This window comes from Podarcis bocagei (genome assembly GCF_964188305.1).
Source record: "Podarcis bocagei genome assembly, chromosome: 7".
NCBI classification, from domain to species: domain Eukaryota; kingdom Metazoa; phylum Chordata; class Lepidosauria; order Squamata; family Lacertidae; genus Podarcis; species Podarcis bocagei.
The window spans coordinates 19,218,672-19,237,319 of record NC_138132.1 but is presented as its reverse complement, the minus strand read 5'-3'; the positions used below and the strand labels follow the sequence as shown (position 1 = coordinate 19,237,319).

The 18,648-nt window shown below is 47.3% G+C and overlaps 1 protein-coding gene across 3 annotated transcripts in view; it reads right to left on the bottom strand.

The window, feature by feature from the left end:
* GRAMD1A (GRAM domain containing 1A) overlaps positions 1–18,648 on the bottom strand; it is a 52,648-nt gene that overhangs the window by 32,949 nt on the left and 1,051 nt on the right. The window contains exon 1 of one of the 3 annotated variants that reach the window (XM_081203524.1): positions 14,840–15,055. The exons of 1 other annotated variant lie outside the window; for it this stretch is intronic. In XM_081203524.1, coding sequence (XP_081059650.1) covers positions 14,840–14,847 — 8 coding nt within the window. In that variant the 5' untranslated portion in view covers positions 14,848–15,055. Of the gene's footprint in view, positions 1–7,778; positions 7,805–14,839; positions 15,056–18,648 lie in introns of those variants that run through there. One more of the 3 variants, XM_081203523.1, reaches the window with a different exon arrangement.

The following is an 18,648-nucleotide window of genomic DNA, read 5'->3' as shown; positions in this document are numbered from 1 at the left end:
ACTGCAGGACTATGGGTGCTTCCAGACTAGGGAGATGGGGCCTTCATTTGCAAATGGGTCATTGAGAAATATCTCAATGGTTGCTGGCAACGCATTGTGGTGGTGGTTACTCAGCGCTTTTTTCCTAAAAAAATGTTTAGGGGTACTCTCATTTTGACTCAAAATCATTATTTTATAGTTCATATCAGGAAAAATATAGTAAATGAACAAAAGTACAAAGATTCACAAAATGTTTAGGGGTATGCGTATCCCTGTGTACCCCCAGAAAAAAGCACTGTGGTTACTCATCAGAAAGGATATAACCCAGATTAAATGAGCAAAAAAATACAGGCTGGTGTTTTGATGCCAAAGACATCTGGTGAATATTACAAAAAAGGGGGGAAGCTTTCCATGCATGAAGAGTACCCATCTCACAATGAGCACCCGTCTTGGAGCACCCTATAACAGGAAAATCCATATTCTCTGTACTATTGAACTTTTAAAGACACAGAAACCGTCTCTGCAGCTTAACAAGTTTCAAAGTTGGGTTTCTTGGTTTTGTTTTTTCATTTCCTGTCCAGCAGAAGCTATTACTAGAGCAGAGGAAATGTAAACAGGAAAGCTCCCAGCTCATGAGAAGAAACAGGATCCTAATCCCAGAGTCAGGTCACCTGAGGAAACGCCAGAGATTCTAAGAGACACTCAGAAGGGGAGTGAAGAGCAAACTGGAGTTAGATTTGTGAGCAAACTGCAGTCAGATTTGTGAGGAACTAGAACCCAGGTCTTAATCCGACACTCCAGCCACTACACCACACTGGCTCCGCATCCATACCGCCCACAAGCCATGAAGAAAGGGACCCCCCCCCCATTACTGTTCCTACTGGGCTCCCATCTATGTCCTGTGAAAAGCCTTTGAAATGTAGGATGGGAACACGAATATTTGCCAATGGCCTCCAGAACATGCCAAGAGAATTATTTTATAAAGAATCAAAAAGTGAGGCCTGTAGTATGGATTACTCCTGTTCCACCCTATTACTCCTTCCATTCGGTCATCCTGGTTATGCCCCCAATAATCTGCCTTGCCACATGTTCTATAACCATGATTAGCAATTATGACATGCACTTAAAAAACAAAAGCTATGCATGTACAGGGATGCATAGCCATCAACACCACAGCGCACAAGGCACATTTTAAGCCTTCTCAGTTGCAGTCTTGCTTAAAAAAAAAAATTGCCCTCCTCAAATTAGCAAGTAGCCTTATGGGGGGACATTTGTTTTTCAACGGCGCATGACTATATCAAAGCATCATCATAGAAGAAGCATTTTCTCTTGAGTGAAATAACTCTTCTAAAAGTGAGCTTGTAGTTAAAAGGAGCTGCATTAAAATCACCTGCATTTTAAATAAAGATGAATTATGATTAAATAACAATGAAGCCTCATTGATCAGGAGGCTGTTTTAAGTTGCCCAAAATGTTTTTACAAAATTACTGTATTTCTTTTATTGACAGCCCTAGCTTTAATCATTATGAACATGTGAATAAAAGGAAGGGGTTAAAGTGCATCACCATCTCATTTAGGGATGGAATCCTGAACAGTAAGAAGGGCAGACTTTGCCAACCTGATGTGCTGGCTAGGGCTGATGGGAGTTGTAGTCCAAAACACTGGGAAGGCATTCAAGGTTGGCAAAGGCTGAACTAGGGGTAACATTTTATTGGACACAATGGGAATTACTTCCAAGCAAGTGCACATATAGGCTTGTGCTGGACTCCATTTCCCCCCCCCCCCCACCATCCTTGAAATCAGAGTGATCAGAATAGTCTGAGGCTTTTTTATTATGTTCTGAGTGGCAAACACAACCTATGTTTAAACAGTTAATTTAATAATATATATATATATATATATATATATATATATATATATATATATATATATATGCAGGTTTTGGTGTCTTCGGGTGTCTTCCCGTGTAAGAGTTGGGGTGTCTAGGCGACGTTTCGACGAGGTCTCACTCGTCATCTTCAGGCTGGTGCTTACGGCTTCTTGTTACTAGAACAGAGCAGGGTCTCAGTGTTTGAGTTCCTATAAATACTGTTGAGGGGGTGTGGTGTATAGCCTCCAACGTTCTGGGCAGAGAGGAAGTTCCCAGGTTAATGTGCCTTTTCTTCTTTTGTTCATTAATTACTTGAGGGATATCTTGAGTGATTACTTGAGTGATATTCTGAGTACCACTTAGGAGGGTCATTAGGTGTGGATTAGTTGCTAAAGCTTTCGTGTCTTGACCTCTTGAGCTTGTGAAGAGTTTTTCTGAGAAGATAGCTGTACTGCACTTAGTTGTGCTCTGGCTTGGCTTCGTGTATAGGGGCGAGCTGTGGTTTTGTGCCCTGTGCCAGCCAGATCTGTGTAGGGATTGCAGGGGGGTGCAGCATCCGGAGGTGCCACTATGGTTTGGCTACTGGATGGTGTCTGTAATTTATCTGTGGAGAGGATCTGGGTTTGGGTCTGGTGTGGTTGACTGGAGATGGCGTTCTGTGTGCCTCTGGTTCTGGTGTCGGTTTTTGTGGGGAGGGCTAATTTCCAGATGTCTGGCAGGCGGGACGTGTCGTCACGCTTGTTCATGTTGTGAGGGTGTCTCTCTATCTCGATGGCTTCCATGATTATTCTCTTGTGGTGATGTTCCATGTTAAAGAGCAATTTGGAATCTGCAAAATTAATTTCGTGTCCTGTTTCTTTCATGTGTTGGTAAAGAGAGGAAGTTTTTTCTTCTTTTTTGACGGCATTCTTGTGTTCTGCGATACGTGCATTTATTCGTCTGTTTGTTTGTCCAATGTACGTGGCTGGGCAGACTTTGCAGGGTATTTCATAGACCCCTTGGTTTTCTAACTGGATTTTATCTTTTGGGTTTCTGAGGATATTGGCTATTTTTTGGTTGGTGCAAAAGGCTGTTTAGCCAAACCATAGTGGCACCTCCGGATGCTGCACCCCCCTGCAATCCCTACACAGATCTGGCTGGCACAGGGCACAAAACCACAGCTCGCCCCTATACACGAAGCCAAGCCAGAGCACAACTAAGTGCAGTACAGCTATCTTCTCAGAAAAACTCTTCACAAGCTCAAGAGGTCAAGACACGAAAGCTTTAGCAACTAATCCACACCTAATGACCCTCCTAAGTGGTACTCAGAATATCACTCAAGTAATCACTCAAGATATCCCTCAAGTAATTAATGAACAAAAGAAGAAAAGGCACATTAACCTGGGAACTTCCTCTCTGCCCAGAACGTTGGAGGCTATACACCACACCCCCTCAACAGTATTTATAGGAACTCAAACACTGAGACCCTGCTCTGTTCTAGTAACAAGAAGCCGTAAGCACCAGCCTGAAGATGACGAGTGAGACCTCGTCGAAACGTCGCCTAGACACCCCAACTCTTACACGGGAAGACACCCGAAGACACCAAAACCTGCATTCCTGTACCCGTGAAAATCTACGAAAGCATATATATATATATATATATATATATTATTTATATCCCACCCTCCCCAGCCAAAGCCGGGCTCAGAGCGGCTAACAACAGTAAAATAAATACAACATTCTAAAAGCATTTCCTTATAAAATTAATTCAAATCAGATTAATGGCAACCATTGGGCTAGAGTTCTGTGAGGATTGCCAAAGGAGTTAAAGAGTTTAATCTGTGCTAGGGCTATAGTAAGGAGGAGTAGAGAGCTGAAACTGGTCAAGACAAAACCAAACCAAACAGAATAAGAGACTGACCCATGTGGACGCCCCATAAGCTGTACCAAAGGAATGGGGAACCTCCAGGGGCTGTTGGACTCCAACTCCCATCAGCCATGGCCAGCATGGCCAATTGCCAAGGAAGATGAGAGTTGTAGTCCAACAACACCACATGCAGGGCTACAGGTTCACCCCCTGATACCTCTTCAATCATTGATCTAGCAAGCAACAAGAATAAAACAAGGATAAAGGAAAGAGTAGCCAAAACTCCACCTCCTAAATGGGGAAGAATTGGGAAATCTGAAATTTTTTAGTTTGGGGCAGGCTGGCAAATACAGTGGTACCTCAGGTTAAGAACTTAATTCGTTCTGGAGGTTCGTTCTTAACCTGAAACTGTTCTTAACCTGAGGTACCACTTTAGCTAATGGGGCCTCCCGCTGCCGCCGCCGCGATTTCTATTCTCATCCTGAAGCTCCTGAAGCAAAGTTCTTAACCCGGGGTACTATTTCTGGGTTAGCGGAGTCTGTAACCTGAAGCATCTGTAACCCGAGGTACCACTGTAGTGGTTTGTTTGACTGCCTATAAGGCTTGTCTACATGTAGCAAAGAAGCTGTGGCAAACTGGGAAAGAGCTGGTTCCTTTCCTTTCCAAGCCATCGGAAAGCCACAAATGGCTAATATTACCTTCCTTTTGCAGACAGGGTAGTTGTGGTTCACTGTCTACAGGGCCAGCGTAAGGGATCTAAGTTATGGAGCTTGTATCCCACACCCAATGGGAGCATTCCCATTTCAGGCTCTCAAAAACCCTGTTGAGGTGGATGAGGCCAACAGAGAAGCAGCCAGATCAAGATCACTCTCTGTGCTTCAAGGCCGAGTGGGATTTGAATCCGTTCCTGCCCAGACAAAGCTTCAGACTCTGTCCGCTCTGCTGCATGGAATGCCAGGCACCAGTATCATGCGATTGGAGGCGACAATCTGCAAACAGCAAGGGCTGGGAATAAGGCAGTGCCAGGCTCCCACAGACCAGGATACTGGGTGTGGTGGTTTCAGGAGACATGTTTCCTCACACTTCCACACTTATCATCATGCACACACACACACACATACAGAGAGAGAGACCTGCTCCGATCCAGCAAGGAACTTACCAGCCACCCAAGGATCTGCCCTGTGTCCTGGTGCAAACGAGAGCAAGAAAGAAAGAGAGCGGAGGGAAATTCATGAGAACAAGAAATTGGGAGGGGGGGGGAGAGAAAGGCAGAAAGAGAAGGGCACCCAAAGAAGATGAGAGCAAGATAAAAAGATCTGCAAAGCTGTTTGGGCTACGCAGCTCACACCGTTATTTTGGCCCTCGCTCACCCACATGCACACAAACCCCGCCTCTGTCTGCCCTTCCCGGACAGCCCCTTGCAGCAGGTGGCTGCTTTACACTGAACAGCTGCAGGGGGAAGCATACACACAAGCCAGTGTTTTGGAGGATGGCTGTCCCAAACGCTTTCTCTATCCTCTTCCTGCGGCACCCAAGCCTCTTCAGAGAGTGTAGTTCTGTCTGGCCAGCCTGTAGTCCCCCCAACCTCCGAAATCAGTATTTGTTTCTATGCCTACAGTGGATTCCTAGAAAAGAGCACGACTTTTTTAATAACAAGACAAGAGGCAAAAGCCAAGGCAAAGCGAGCCCCCTGGCTCTCTGCCCAAAGAGGTGAGATGTAAACTCTGGTCTTCTTCCCCCGACATGTGCATATCTTGCCAAGTCCCTTCTCAAACGCTGCTTGGGTTCCGTGAACTGAGTTTCCATTCCTTTCACTGTTCTAAAATTGGGCCTCACCATCACTGTGTCCGATGCCACGTGTCTGATTTTACAAGGGGCAACCCTGCTACCTGAAGGGCAACCTTCTATTTAAACAGAGTCTGGTTTAAACATAAAGAATCCTAAGACAGGAGAGCAGGACGGGGCTTGATGTCGCCCATCAGCAGCAAGCACTTGTGCAAGATGTGGCAGACACATAGGTCGCCTGGTCACAGTCTTCCCCGCTATGGGGAGGTGCATTGTGTTTCTATTTAGATTGCAGCAAGTCATCCTAAATTTGCATTTACGTACATCAACTTGCATGTGCAAATTTTGTGCAAATCACTAAACCTCTTTCATGCTCATTTTGTTTATTAAATCTATATACCACCCTTTATCATAAGATCTCCGGGCGGTACAAGATAAAATCACGACATAAAGGCACAAATAAATAAGTTCTAAAAATTTCTGATGAGGCCTTTCTTTTTTTCCTTTTTGCAATGTGCAATCGCCCATCCTATGCCCCCCATCAGCATCAAGCTTTATTGAATTAGGCTGGCCTGGCATTTGGGATTTAGTGAAACTTTTTAATCACTGCTACCACATGAGTGACCCTGGAGTTACTGGGACCAGCCTAAGAGCCGTTCCAGGTATGGGCAAGTCTCTGGCAACCCACCCACACTCCCAAATACCCATTACACCCCATTCCTATTTGTATGCTCCCCCTACAACCCTCAAATCTGATATTCTATCTAATTCCACACAGTGTGGGTGTTTAAAACATCAAGGGTTCCTTGAAAGTATGACTGGTATAAATAATATGGCATCGTTGCATTTGCCTTGTTTTGTTTTAAGTCAAGTTAGTCACACCTAAGTGTTCCACCCAGGACAAAAGGATCAGGTCCAGAATGGTACTGGGTGCCCTGCCCAAAGCAGCCTTGTGTGAAATATATAATAACATAAGAACCCTGCTGTTATCAGATCAAAGGTCTATCCAGCAACCTGTTTTCCACAGTAGCCAGCCAGATGCTAAGCATCTGTACTGGGACCAATGTTTTTTAACTTGTTCCTCAATGCTCTAGAGCCAAGCTTGTAAAGTTTTTCGGGCCTTTGGGCAGATTTGGGGTTTTGAGCAAGTTTTCGTCACTTCCTTCCCCTCAACCTCAGATGACACCCCAGAGAAAGCAAAAGAGAAAGAAAGAAAGAATACACTAACACATTTCACTCTTCCAAGGGATCGTCTGCGTAAAAATTATATCTGATTGAATCAATCTGAGCCTTGAAAGGCACATACAAGTTGAACAAGGAGATAGGAAAGAGTATCACTTTTCCAATTTCCTTCGTCAGCTCTGTTTACTTTTCAAGGGAGAAATAATGGTACCCACCCTCATCAACTCATGACCAACAGGGTGAGGGCTTAAAGACTTTGTGGCAACAGGGAAAATCCCCATGGGTGTCACTGTGCTCATGGGTGCCCTGTCAATAATTAGGGGGTTACCATACAAAAAATGGCATCCCCCACCGAAAGTGAGAAGTGGCACATTCCAACCTGCCATCTCAGGATCTTACTATCTCATTCCGTGGCACATATAGACTAGGGCTGAAGGCTCAGCACCAGAGAGATTATCATAGAATCATAGAGTTGGAAGAGACCACAAGGGCCATCGAGTCCAACCCCCTGCCAAGCAGGAAACACCAATTGACAACTGGAGAAGAAGGGATGAACCCAGCCCTTAAACTCAGGGTGATGTCAGAGAGAAAAGGCCCACCTCTCTTTCAGGGGTGAGAGCTGAATCTTAGTGAGGACAAATTTTGCCAAGCCACCAAGGACTGCCAGAAGTTTTGGATCGCTTTCTTCCAGTGAAGACTGTGAGGCCTCCATACAGGATTCATGGTGACCTCCCATCCAGGCAGGCACTCACCAGCCCCAGATCTGCTTAATTTCAGCCAAGGCTGCTGTGAGTGGCGGGTCTCTGGATCATGCCCTGGTACGACTCATAGGGTGTCAGATTCAGACACCAAGAAGCACACAGACTTGTGTGCTTCCTTAAGTGCTTCATTTTAAATTGAAGCGCTCTCAGCTTTGCAGGGGGGAACCCTGCGTAAATGCACATAAATTCCAAATCTGACCAGAATATAGAATCCCACCTTCAACAGCAAAGGAAATGGCTAGACAACTGAAATAGTTCATAAACATCCCTAGGAATTGCTCATTGCTTTTCACATGCATTCTTAATAACAGTTGTTACTATCAGTATTATTATTTATATAAAAAAAATTTCTTACCCACTTTTCATTACTGTATAAGATATTCCCAAATAAAATAACCGCATAAATTCAACCTGTCAAAATATGCGCTGAAGAGTCAAGTCATTCTTCCTAATTCCTGTTTGTCCTTGAATTTCACTTCAGAACACCAAGTTCTGGGTAGCATGTGGGAGGGCTGTGGCTCTCAGCCAATCGTACCATTTGACCCTGTTTTCTTCTCTATGGACCATTGCTTGGCCTTATCTAGGACCCGCAGCTGCAGACTCCGGAGGGAAAGAATGCACCCACTTCCAGCTGAGGGCACATAAGTCCCAGTGAACATACACACCATATATCTGAAGCAGATTTAAAGCACATCGCTCCCCCCAAAGAATCTTTGGTCTGTAGTTTATCTCCCACAGAACTACAATTCCCAACACCCTTAACAAACTGCAGAGCCCGGGATTATTGGGGGGGCACATGATTTCGGTGTCCTTTAAACTGATGGCGTGTATGCAACCCTGGTTGCATTTTGCAGAGCGAAATGGTGCACCAATCGGTCTATGGGACCAGGACAGCAGAAGACACACAAATATGCCGGCCGGCCTCCTCATCTAACTACACATCATGTAAAGATGGCCGCCAATTTGGACATCTTTTTTTTAAAAGCAGTTAAGACAAATTTGTGGATTACAAGGCTACTAGTCACGATGGTTACATATCACCTCCAGCATTGGAAGCAGCATGCCTCAGAATATCAGTTGCTAGGGAACAACCGTGGGAGGCATGCAGCTCAGCAGGCAGAGCATCTGCTTTGCATTCATAATGTCCCCAGGTTCAATCCCATCTATCTCCAGGTAGGGATGGAGAAGACCCCTGCCTGGAACCTGGAGAGCCACAGCCAATCAGTGTAGACGACACTGAGCTAGACAGGCCAATAAGGCAGCTTCCTGTGTCCCTATGTCCTGCTGGTGGACTACAAATAGGCATCTGGGTTGGTAACCATGGGAACAGAAGGACTGGGCTAGACAGGCCTTTCCTCTGATTCAGCAGGACTCTTTATGTTCTCTATGAACCTCACCCCTGCCCTGCAACTCTATCCGGACAAAGAAAAAGCTGCCTGTGTTGATTCTGAGGCATCCCTAGGGGAAGATTCATTGGTGGCCTCACTGGTTATAAGAGGAAGGGGGACAAAAACCCAAGGTGTGGCCACTGGAGCAAGCCTTCCAGAATAGTACAGTTACCAGCAAACTAGCAACCTATAAGTGCTATTTCCACAATATTCCCAAGGGCTCTTAGCCAGCTGCCTCCTGGGATTAAATGGCGGCGTGGCTCCTCTTTGTTTTGCCCCTGGGTGATGAGAATAAATAGCTGCCTCATCGATATTCACTTACGCTTTATGGGAGCGGATAGAAGACACTGCCTTTGAACAGGGATACCTCGCCTAACAGTTTTCACCCAGGAGAAAAGGAAAGAAAGCTTGTGTTACGTTGCCCCTCGTGGCTGTGAAGCTCAGGGGGAAGAGACCAAAACAGAGGAGAGCTCTTAATGGAGAGGGAAAGAGGGGGCTGGGGTGAGATCTGGAGTTCTTCTGAGGTTGAGGATTAAGAGGAGCATTCAAGATTAGGGCTGTGCAGGAGAGGAAGACAAGCAACAAGAGGCAGCTTTGAAGGAGGATGCCCTCTCTCGATTGGCTGCTTCAGGTGAAGGATGTTGTTGGTGTTTATCAGCCGCAACCTTGTTTAGAGACAAAGGACGGGGCCACAGCTCATTGCTAGGGCATCCACACAGCATTCAGAAGGTCCCAGGTCCGATCCTCAGCATCTCTAGGGAGGATTGGGAATCACCTGTCGGAAACCCTGCGTAAGGCAGTTTCTCCTACGTTTCTACAACTAGAGCGTGCTCCTACTTCTTCAGACAGCACACAGATATAATAATAATAATGATGATGATGATGGTGATAATAATAATTATTTATTTATACCCCACCCAATTGGCTGGGTTTCCCCATACACTCTGGACTCCTTCCAACAAAATATTAAAATACAATAGTCTATTAAACATTAAAAGCTTCCCTAAACAGGGCTGCCTTCAGATGCCTTCTAAAAGTCTGGTAGTTGTTTTTCTCTTTGAAATCTGGTAGGAGGGTGTTCCACAAGGCGGGTGCCACTACCGAGAAGGCCCTCTGCCTGGTTCCCTGTAACTTGGCTTCTCACAGCGAGGGAACCACCAGAAGGCCCTCGGCACTGGACATCAGTGTCCGGGCAGAACGATGGAGGTGGAGACTCTCCTTCAGGTATACTGGACCGAGACCGTTTAGGGCTTTAAAGGTCAGCACCAACATTTTGAATTGTGCTCGGAAACGTACTGGGAGCCAATGTAGGTCTTTCAAGACCGGTGTTATGTGGTCTCGGCAGCCGCTCCCAGTCACCAGTCTAGCTACCACATTCTGGATTAGTTGTAGTTTCCGGGTCACCTTCAAAGAAAAAACTACGGGATTTGCTACTGCAAGATGTGGTGGCCGCTGCCAACTCAGGTAGCTTTACGTACACAAGTACAATTCCCAAGATACGCTGGGAGACGAGACAGGCTGTTGTGACTGCAGCACAGATATGCCTCGACAGGCCAATTGCAACATCTGGCAACCTTAGCCCAGAGCCCCAGAGGGCCTACCAATGCTGACACTAAAAATACGGTGGACAGCTTACAGCCACCCACTGATTGTGGCACTGCAGCTGCTGCGTACTGCTGCATATATACTTGCAGCCAAACACCTTCATCTGCCCCCGCTGCAACAAAACATGTCTCTTCCGTATCGGTCTCTATAGCCACAGCAGGTGCTGTAACTCTCTGATGGTTTGACTTCACCTCCAAAGGCACACCCTTCCATTGTCTCCCGAGATAGACAGATGCCATCCATACTTGCTAGGAAGGGCCCACCCAATTTAACTGCAATGTTTTTTAAATGGGATAGCTTGGTTGCGTGTTTTAATTAGGAATGTTTAATGTTTCTGTCATGGGTTTTTTTACTCATAAATGCCTTAAATGCCTAGTTTGCCATTAAGCTGTATGTAAATTAAATAACATCCACAGCAACAATAACTGTAGCCAGCTTTGCGCCACGAGAAAGTGGGAAAGAAGAGAGAAACAGAAACGTAAATGGATGAGAAATAATAAATGGGCCCTATGTTGCAAAATAGTTAAAGTGAGTAAATCCTAGGCCTGTAAGGAATTAACACTACAGATCTTTGAGGCTACGGAAATAATTCTTCCAGCTTCATCCTTGACAGAGGTCACCCCAACCTGTCATTAACACCCTCCAAAATTAGTCAAGCCTCCAGATCAGCCCTTCTTAAAACCTCTCATGGCTGGCCCCAGATTTTGCATGCACTGTTTCCCTATTCATAAAGCACAAGAGCCAACTATGGTATACCCCATGTGGATTTTAAAAAATCATTAAAATATGAAAAGGGCTGCATACATGCCATACATTTAAAGCACATTTCCCCTCCTAAAAAAGAACCCCGGGAACTGTAGTTATTGCTCACAGACATACAATTCCTTTCAGCATGCTGCAGTTCCCAGGAACTCGAGGGGGGGTGTCCTTTAAATGTATGGTGTGCACTAAGCCTAAAAAGAGGTTACAGAAGCACACCAAACGGCAGCAGAAAGGAGCAGGGTTATTGTCAGAAGAAGAGCAAGGGTGTGGGCTGGGGCTGAGAAAGAAAGGGTATGGGGGACTGTGCATGTCATGCTTCTTGCTCTCCCATGCTCTGTGTGGCCACAGCATCCGCTCTAATGAAATGCTAATGCTCTCTCTGGGGCCGACCTTGGCATGGCATTGAGCAACCTAGTTCCCTCGCCTTGCCTCCCATCCACGTGCCACGCGGACCCCGGTGTCCAGGGGGAGGAAGAGGTCAGTCCTTCAGCAGATGGGGGCGGCTGTCACAGGAACCGCAGGGCTAACAGGGAAAGGGTCGACAGACAGAGAGCGACAGTTCATCCCCGCAAGTAGTGGGAGGCTGAGGATTCAGATCAGAGAGCCCTGTGCCAAGGCAGGAACCACATTTGCAGCCAGAATTGTGCCAGATTGGCAGGATGCTGCCCCAAATGTCAGGCATTGTGGGGTGAAGGGGGGAAGAGACAAGAGTTTCCTGTGAGCCACTTCCTTTGCCTGGGCTCCACACCTCCAGAATAGGAAGGCACAGGGACAGCTCGAGTGTTTGTCACAGGGATTCTCCACACTTCAGGGTGTTTTCAAAACACCCTCAGTGTAGACTGCGGCTGATCCAAATTGCACAAGCCACTCAAGCAGCTGATTAGGGTAACAAGGTTTTCGGAGGTGCTGGCTGCACGTGATCCAAAAGACACGTCACTTGCGAAAGGATGGTGGAGCCACACACATACAAGGAAGGCATCCTGAGGCCCACTTTCCCCAAGTTGCTGTGGAGTTGCTTGGATAGCCAAACGTCCTGGGGGAGGTGGGTTGGGGTCAGCCTTGCCCTGACATGCCTTTTTATGTTTTCCTGGCCTCCTGAAAGCGTTGTAACCGCCAGCAGCTCCCATGCACTGAGAATGCATAAATAACCCAATGACGTGGCTGAGAGGCCTGATTGTAGAGGTCAGGGAGGGGGGGGACCTGTGCGGCCCTCCTTCTGTTGTTGGACTCAAATTCTCATCAGCCCTGGCCAGAGAGACCATTTGTCAAGGGTGATGGGACTTGGAGTCCAGCAACATGTCTAGGGCCACAACTTCTCCATCCCTGATATTAAGTCTTTTCTATGGAATTAGAACTGCACCAGGAAGGGAGCACTTCTGATTCTGTGTGAAAGATCTGCGTGATTAGCCTATTGCCCGAGTGGCTGCACAGGAGCTGCTCATAAATAGTTTTCATGGGGCTGTGAGAATGTGTAAAAGACACCTAATTGTACAGCTGCGGAGGAATTCAGGGCTAAACCCTGTGGTTTTAACCCATGGTTCGTGTAAGGAAAGATACTTCAGAAGTTTTCATCTGGAGCATCCCTGATAACTCGCTAATGTCAATGAGATCCATGGGGCAACTGTGACCTTCTTGTAATGTGAATGTCTTTTGACTACCAGGAGTTCATGTTCTGTGTGTTTTCAGGCATCCAAATGACCTTCAGATGGTACAGAAAGTATATTATTTATCCACACTAGAAATGAAGAGACTTGTTTTTTCCTGTGATGGGTGAAATGAACCTCAATCGATAGGTTTGCCTTTACGTTCAGGATCTATTTATTAGGGTGTTGTTGTTGTTGTTGTTTTTTAAAAAAAACACTTTCTTCCAGATCCATTTGGCTATATACCACATTTGTTTATTGCTCTGACGTACGAAACTTGGCTCACTTACTTAAGTAACCTATTACTACCTGGTCATCAGGAATCCTATTTTCTGCTTGTGACACTCAGTGGTCTGGATCATCAGAAGACTCTAACCTATAACCACCATGGTGGTCTCCATATGCCAATGGGCAGAGCTGGTGGGAGTTGCAATCCAGAAATATCTGGATAGCACCATGTTGGTTACTCCAGCATGAGCTGGAAAACTTGTATTGGGGCCAAATGTAATATTTTATTAATTTCTTACCCCCTAGCCCTATAATCTCCATATTCTCAATATCGTAAGACTGGCCTTTAAAATATTGAAGTAATAAAATCAGAACTTTGTAAAACCAATTTGTAAAACCGCTTTAACCACAAGCACTTAAATTAGAAGCTTGAAGAAAACATACACACACACACACACACACACACACCTCAAGGGATTCCCTTTACTTTCCTGTACTCCAAAAAAAGTATATTGAAATTAAAAGATCCTTAGCTTAAAAGCCCAATCATGAAGAACCTCACACAAGCCTGTTCCTTTTACTAAAAAGCCACCGACAAATACCTCCCTAGAGTAAAGAAGGAATCTCAGGAGATCCTGGTTCCAACTTTCCCCCATTTAATCACAAGGCACATGCGTGTGTGTGTGTCTCTGCTAGCACAGGCATTCTTATTATTCGTTTATACACAAACACACAAGCCCAAGAAGGCAGCAGAGGCCAGAGAATTATGTTCTAACTCCCAGATGGGCCAAAAGCTACCGCAGCCCATCACCCTTCCGCACAGCTGTCAATCCAAGTCTCAGCTTCATCGACCCCTTCCCCAAGGAGATGAAGGGGAGAACAACGGGCGACACTCACCCTGCACCCTTACACTTTCCAGTATTGCGATGGAGAATATCAGTTTATGCAGTGGGGGATGGGACCTCAAGCCCCCTCCTCGTTGCGTCCATATGCACACACAAGCACACGTAAATGCGTGGAGGGACACGCGGAACAAAGGCTTCCCCGACGATGGCGCTACAAAGACCACGCTGCTACCACTGCTGAACACAGACTGATGTCACACCGTGAGAGAACTAGACGCTGATAAACACGCACCTGTAGCAAGGGAGTGGGTGGGAGAATTCGGAGTGCAGCGGGGGGGGGGGGGCTGACCGACCTGAAATCTCCCCCCGCCCCCGCCCCATCCTACAAGACTTTCCAAAAAGAGCTTGCAAACGCGCGCGCGTGCGCTGCCCTTTCCCCCAGCGCCTTCCGGAGATTAAGGCAGAGGAGCCGAGGGTTTTGCTCCTCCGCCCCGCCGGGTGTTTTGGAAGATCTGCACCTCCGCGAAGAGCGAGAAAGAGAGAGAAAGAAACCCGTTTCCCGGGTCCCACGCAAACACAACCCTTCATTGCCACCCGCCCTCTCCCTCCTTCCCGGCAGCTCCTTTGTGTCCATCCCTCTGCCTCCATCCATCCTTCTCCGCCTCTCAGCTGACAAGTGGCCAGTCCGGCTTCCGAAGCGCTGGGAGAGCGGGCACAAGCCCGGAGGAGGAGGAGACGGTCGCCTGCTTTCCCAGCCCGGCTTGAGAGATCCCCGCAGCCCCGATCCCCCCACCTCCCCGCCCCCTGCTTGCAGCCAAGAGCCGTCCTCCCTCGGCGTGATCCTAGCTCTTCTTCCCGCTCCCGACGCGGCCGGCATCGCTCGCCGCCGATCCCTCCCGCCCGCCGGCCACGCACCCCGGTCCCCCCGCGCCGCGCTTTCCTTACTCGAACATAGCCCAAGGCGGCCAGCGGGGCGGGCGGCTCCCCCCTCCCCGCCCGGCCGGGATGGAGAGGCGAGCGCTGGTCCCGGCCGGCGGCCCTGGTGCCGCGCAGAGGAAGAGGAAGGAGAGGCAGGCCCCGCGCTCCCTCCGTCCCTCCCCGTCCTCCTCCTTCCTCGGCGGCGGCGGCCGCCCCTTTCGTTGCGCGCACCCCCGGCGGCTCCAGCACCGCGCAGCGCGGCAGCGAAGGCAAGCCGGAGGGGGAGGGGCCAGAGGAGAGGAGGCGGGGGGTGCGGGGAGCCGAGCCGGGACTCCTGGGTCCGCTCTATTCCGCGCACGCACGCACCCCAATAAAGAGGGGGGAGCGGCCTAGTTAGGCTGGCAAAACAGGCTGGGTTCTCTTGGGGTTCGTTTCTGGATCAGGAAGGGGATCTGGGAACCTGGGTTCCTGGCCGGGGCCAGAGAAAGTTAGGGGTCTAGCGGACCGGGGCTGGCAGCCCGGACTCCTGGGTTCTTCCGCTCCCAAAACGTTGCGGGCGGGGGAAATGATCAGGCAGGCCTGGGGAGTCGCGTTGACCTTGAGCGAATCACTGGGACGGCAGCGCATGTCTTCCTTCGGTGGAATCAGAATTCCAGGCTGCCTTTGCTGCGCAGCTCGGGAAAAGAATCCATTTTTAAAAAATAAATAAATCTTATGCTTTGGATAGTTGCCCAATTATGGAGTCTGCTGCAAGACTGGGAGGAAGACAGAGAGTATGTGCCTGCGCAAGGTGTAAAACTATTGTTTCTGGGTAGTTAATGCTTAACATTAAAAATGCATCAACAAGATATCAGATTTAGTTATACGGTAGTTAGAAAACCAGGTTTCAAAAGCAGAAGCAACTGCTTGCCCTTTATTCCACAGAAACTGAGTCTCCAGGAATGGTTTGACACCAGCAATTAGTCAACCTCCACTGCTGGGAATGAGGTGGGTGTAGGTGACACATTAATTCCTTAGTCTCCATAACCCACTGTAACTAAGTGAAATAAATGCCTCTTTCCCCAGTGAACCCCTCCTTTTAGGAAGCTGCCTTACACAGTGAAACCACTGCCCTTCATAGAATCACAGAATCGTAGAACTGGAAAGGACCACCAAGGTCATCTTGCCCAACCCCCTGCAATCCAGGAATCTTTTGCCCAACGTTGGGCTCAAACCCACAACCCTGCGATTAAGAGACATGCTCTACCAACTATGCCCCCTCCAACATGGTGCCCTCCAGATGTTGTAAATGAAAAACTCATTAGGCTACGCCAGCATGATTAATGATCAAGGATGATGGACGCTATAGTCCCAGCATCTGGAGGGCACCACATTGACTACCCCTGACTACTACTGACTGGTAGAGGCTTTGCAGAACATCAGGCAAGGGTCTCTCCCAGCCCTGGTACCTGGAGATGCCAGGGACTGATCACTGATGCTCTTCCGCTGAGCGTTGCCCGTTCCCCATTTCCCTCTTCCTCAGTTGTGAACTTTAATTGTAGGCTCCTAGAAGCAGAGGCCTGTAATATAGTGCCATGAATTCGCAAATTCATGGCACTATATAAATAAGTCCACAAATACAACATTTTCAGCATTAAGGGTCAGCCATTCCAAATCAAACTTATGATGCTACATTTTCCTTTTTTTTATTCTCAAAAGGAATGTAAACATTCTTTGCTAGACAATTGTATTGCTTCTTTAAGCTGTCATTATCCGACAACTGCCTCTCCTTATGTGCAGATGATGTCTTAAATGGAACCGGAACCCACATCCAAACCTACTTCCTCTAGCCATTGTTTATATGACATCACTGCACTTCCAGCATGCAGTCATGCACTTTGCGGTATGCACTGGATCAGCTACTGGTGTCCTTCCCTTGCCAAGCAGTTATGTACTCCTAGGAATAGTTAAACATTTTTGGTGCGCTTTTCAAAACAAGCACCCTTTCCAAGACACACACAAGCCTCCTGACTCATTTCATGGTGGTAGACAAACGCAGGGCCTTTCCAAATGATGGAATTTTAAAATGTGCAATAAATGTACAGTACTCATTTGTGGGAGAGCTGCCCAGACATTGTCTTTGAGGTCATTGTAGGGGAAGTGAATTTCCCAGCATTCAAATGGCACAATTTTGTTTCGGAACAAATAGAATTCCTCTGCTACATACACAGGCACACACATATACAGACTGGCATCTGCCTTCCTTGGGTTGCTGATATGTGCTCTGGACGCCCCCCTTAAAATAATTTTCTGGCCTAGTAACTCCAAGCAGGCCAAGGCAACTAGGCCTATTTAAATTTCCTACAATGCCCCTAGACTTGCAACATGGTGCTATCAGCTAAGCCTGCCAGAGCCCATTAATAGAAGAGGGGCGTCTGCCAGAGCACTTTGCCCAGAGGGTCTCCTCAGACGTGGAGCCAGTACGTCATATACACACAGAAACAGCTTGTGCAGCCATTGTACTTTTTGAATGTGACTGCCTAAGATGGGCCCAGAGGAAAGACACAAAGAGCATCTCTCTGAGTCAGGGCCCTTGCGGGTGATACGGTCCCCCCCCCATTTATGCAGGGGCATGCTTACACCATTTTGCGCTACTGCCTCTTTTCATGCCCTTTCAGATGTGGCAGCCATTTCGCACTTGTGCCCCCACGCCCGCAGCCATTTTGTGCTTCGTCACCCCCCCATGGCAGCCATTTTGTAACGCACCTATAGCACTTTCTCGGAATCACTGATGTGCCTCCTGGTTGAAAAAGGTTAACAGGCCCTGAAAGGCAACTCTGCCAACCAGGTACATTCGGCATCAGAGGCCTTGCTCCATGCCTCCTTACCTTTGGAGGTTGGGTTGGCTCAAAGCTTGCTACAAGGGCACAGAGTGGAGCCTATTGAGTATCAGCACCAGTGACACTTCCAGGCTACCTGCTTATTGAGCAGTCATGCTGATTTGTTTGCATGGAGATTAGGTGGGTGTAGGTTTGGCGATGTTGCATCAGAGCAAGCTTTATCCCATACAGTTCCCACACTTTGACTTTTGGGGATGAGGGTTTGTTGCACAAGACCTTCCAAGCATCTATAATTACACAATCTGAATTTGACATCAGACAAACACTCAGCTTCCCAAGGAGAAAAATAATATGCATGGAAGGAACAACTACAGTACTGTACATGGTTTTGCTCCATCTGCTCTATTTATTTGGCTTCCACTGGCAGTGAGAACGGGAAGCTGGACAAGATGGGTCTTCTTAGGTTCTTGAATGGTATTTTAGTTTGGGTTCCAGAATTAGCATTCTGATATTGACTATGTTTTATGCTTGTTTGTTTATCTTACCGTCCATTTTTTTTTTAATGTATTGCAAGCTGTTGTTGGGAGGGGAGCTTGGCAGTCAAAAAGTGCGGGTAGACATTTTAAAAATTAGATCATAAGAAAAGACCCTCTGTGTCAAGCCACAGGTCCATCTCACCCCAGCACCTCGCATTCTCAAAGTGACTAACCTGATGCCCAGGGGAAGCCCCAATAAATAAATAGATAGATAAACAAATGAACAAATATAGGAGGCGAACAAACCACTCAAGTAGTTGGGGTTTTTTATAGCATATTTTTACACTTGGAGGGCTGAGCATCCACATTTTTAACATTTGCAAACACCAGATCCTGTTTTCTTAAACCGTTTTTTCCAGGATCTTGTGACAGAAGGGAATTTTTTGAAGTGTGTTTCTTTTTATTGCTCACAACGGTAATTACTGATATTGGCAAGGGAGGAGAGTATCTCCATCAAGCACCCTTCCTCTGAGGATTATCG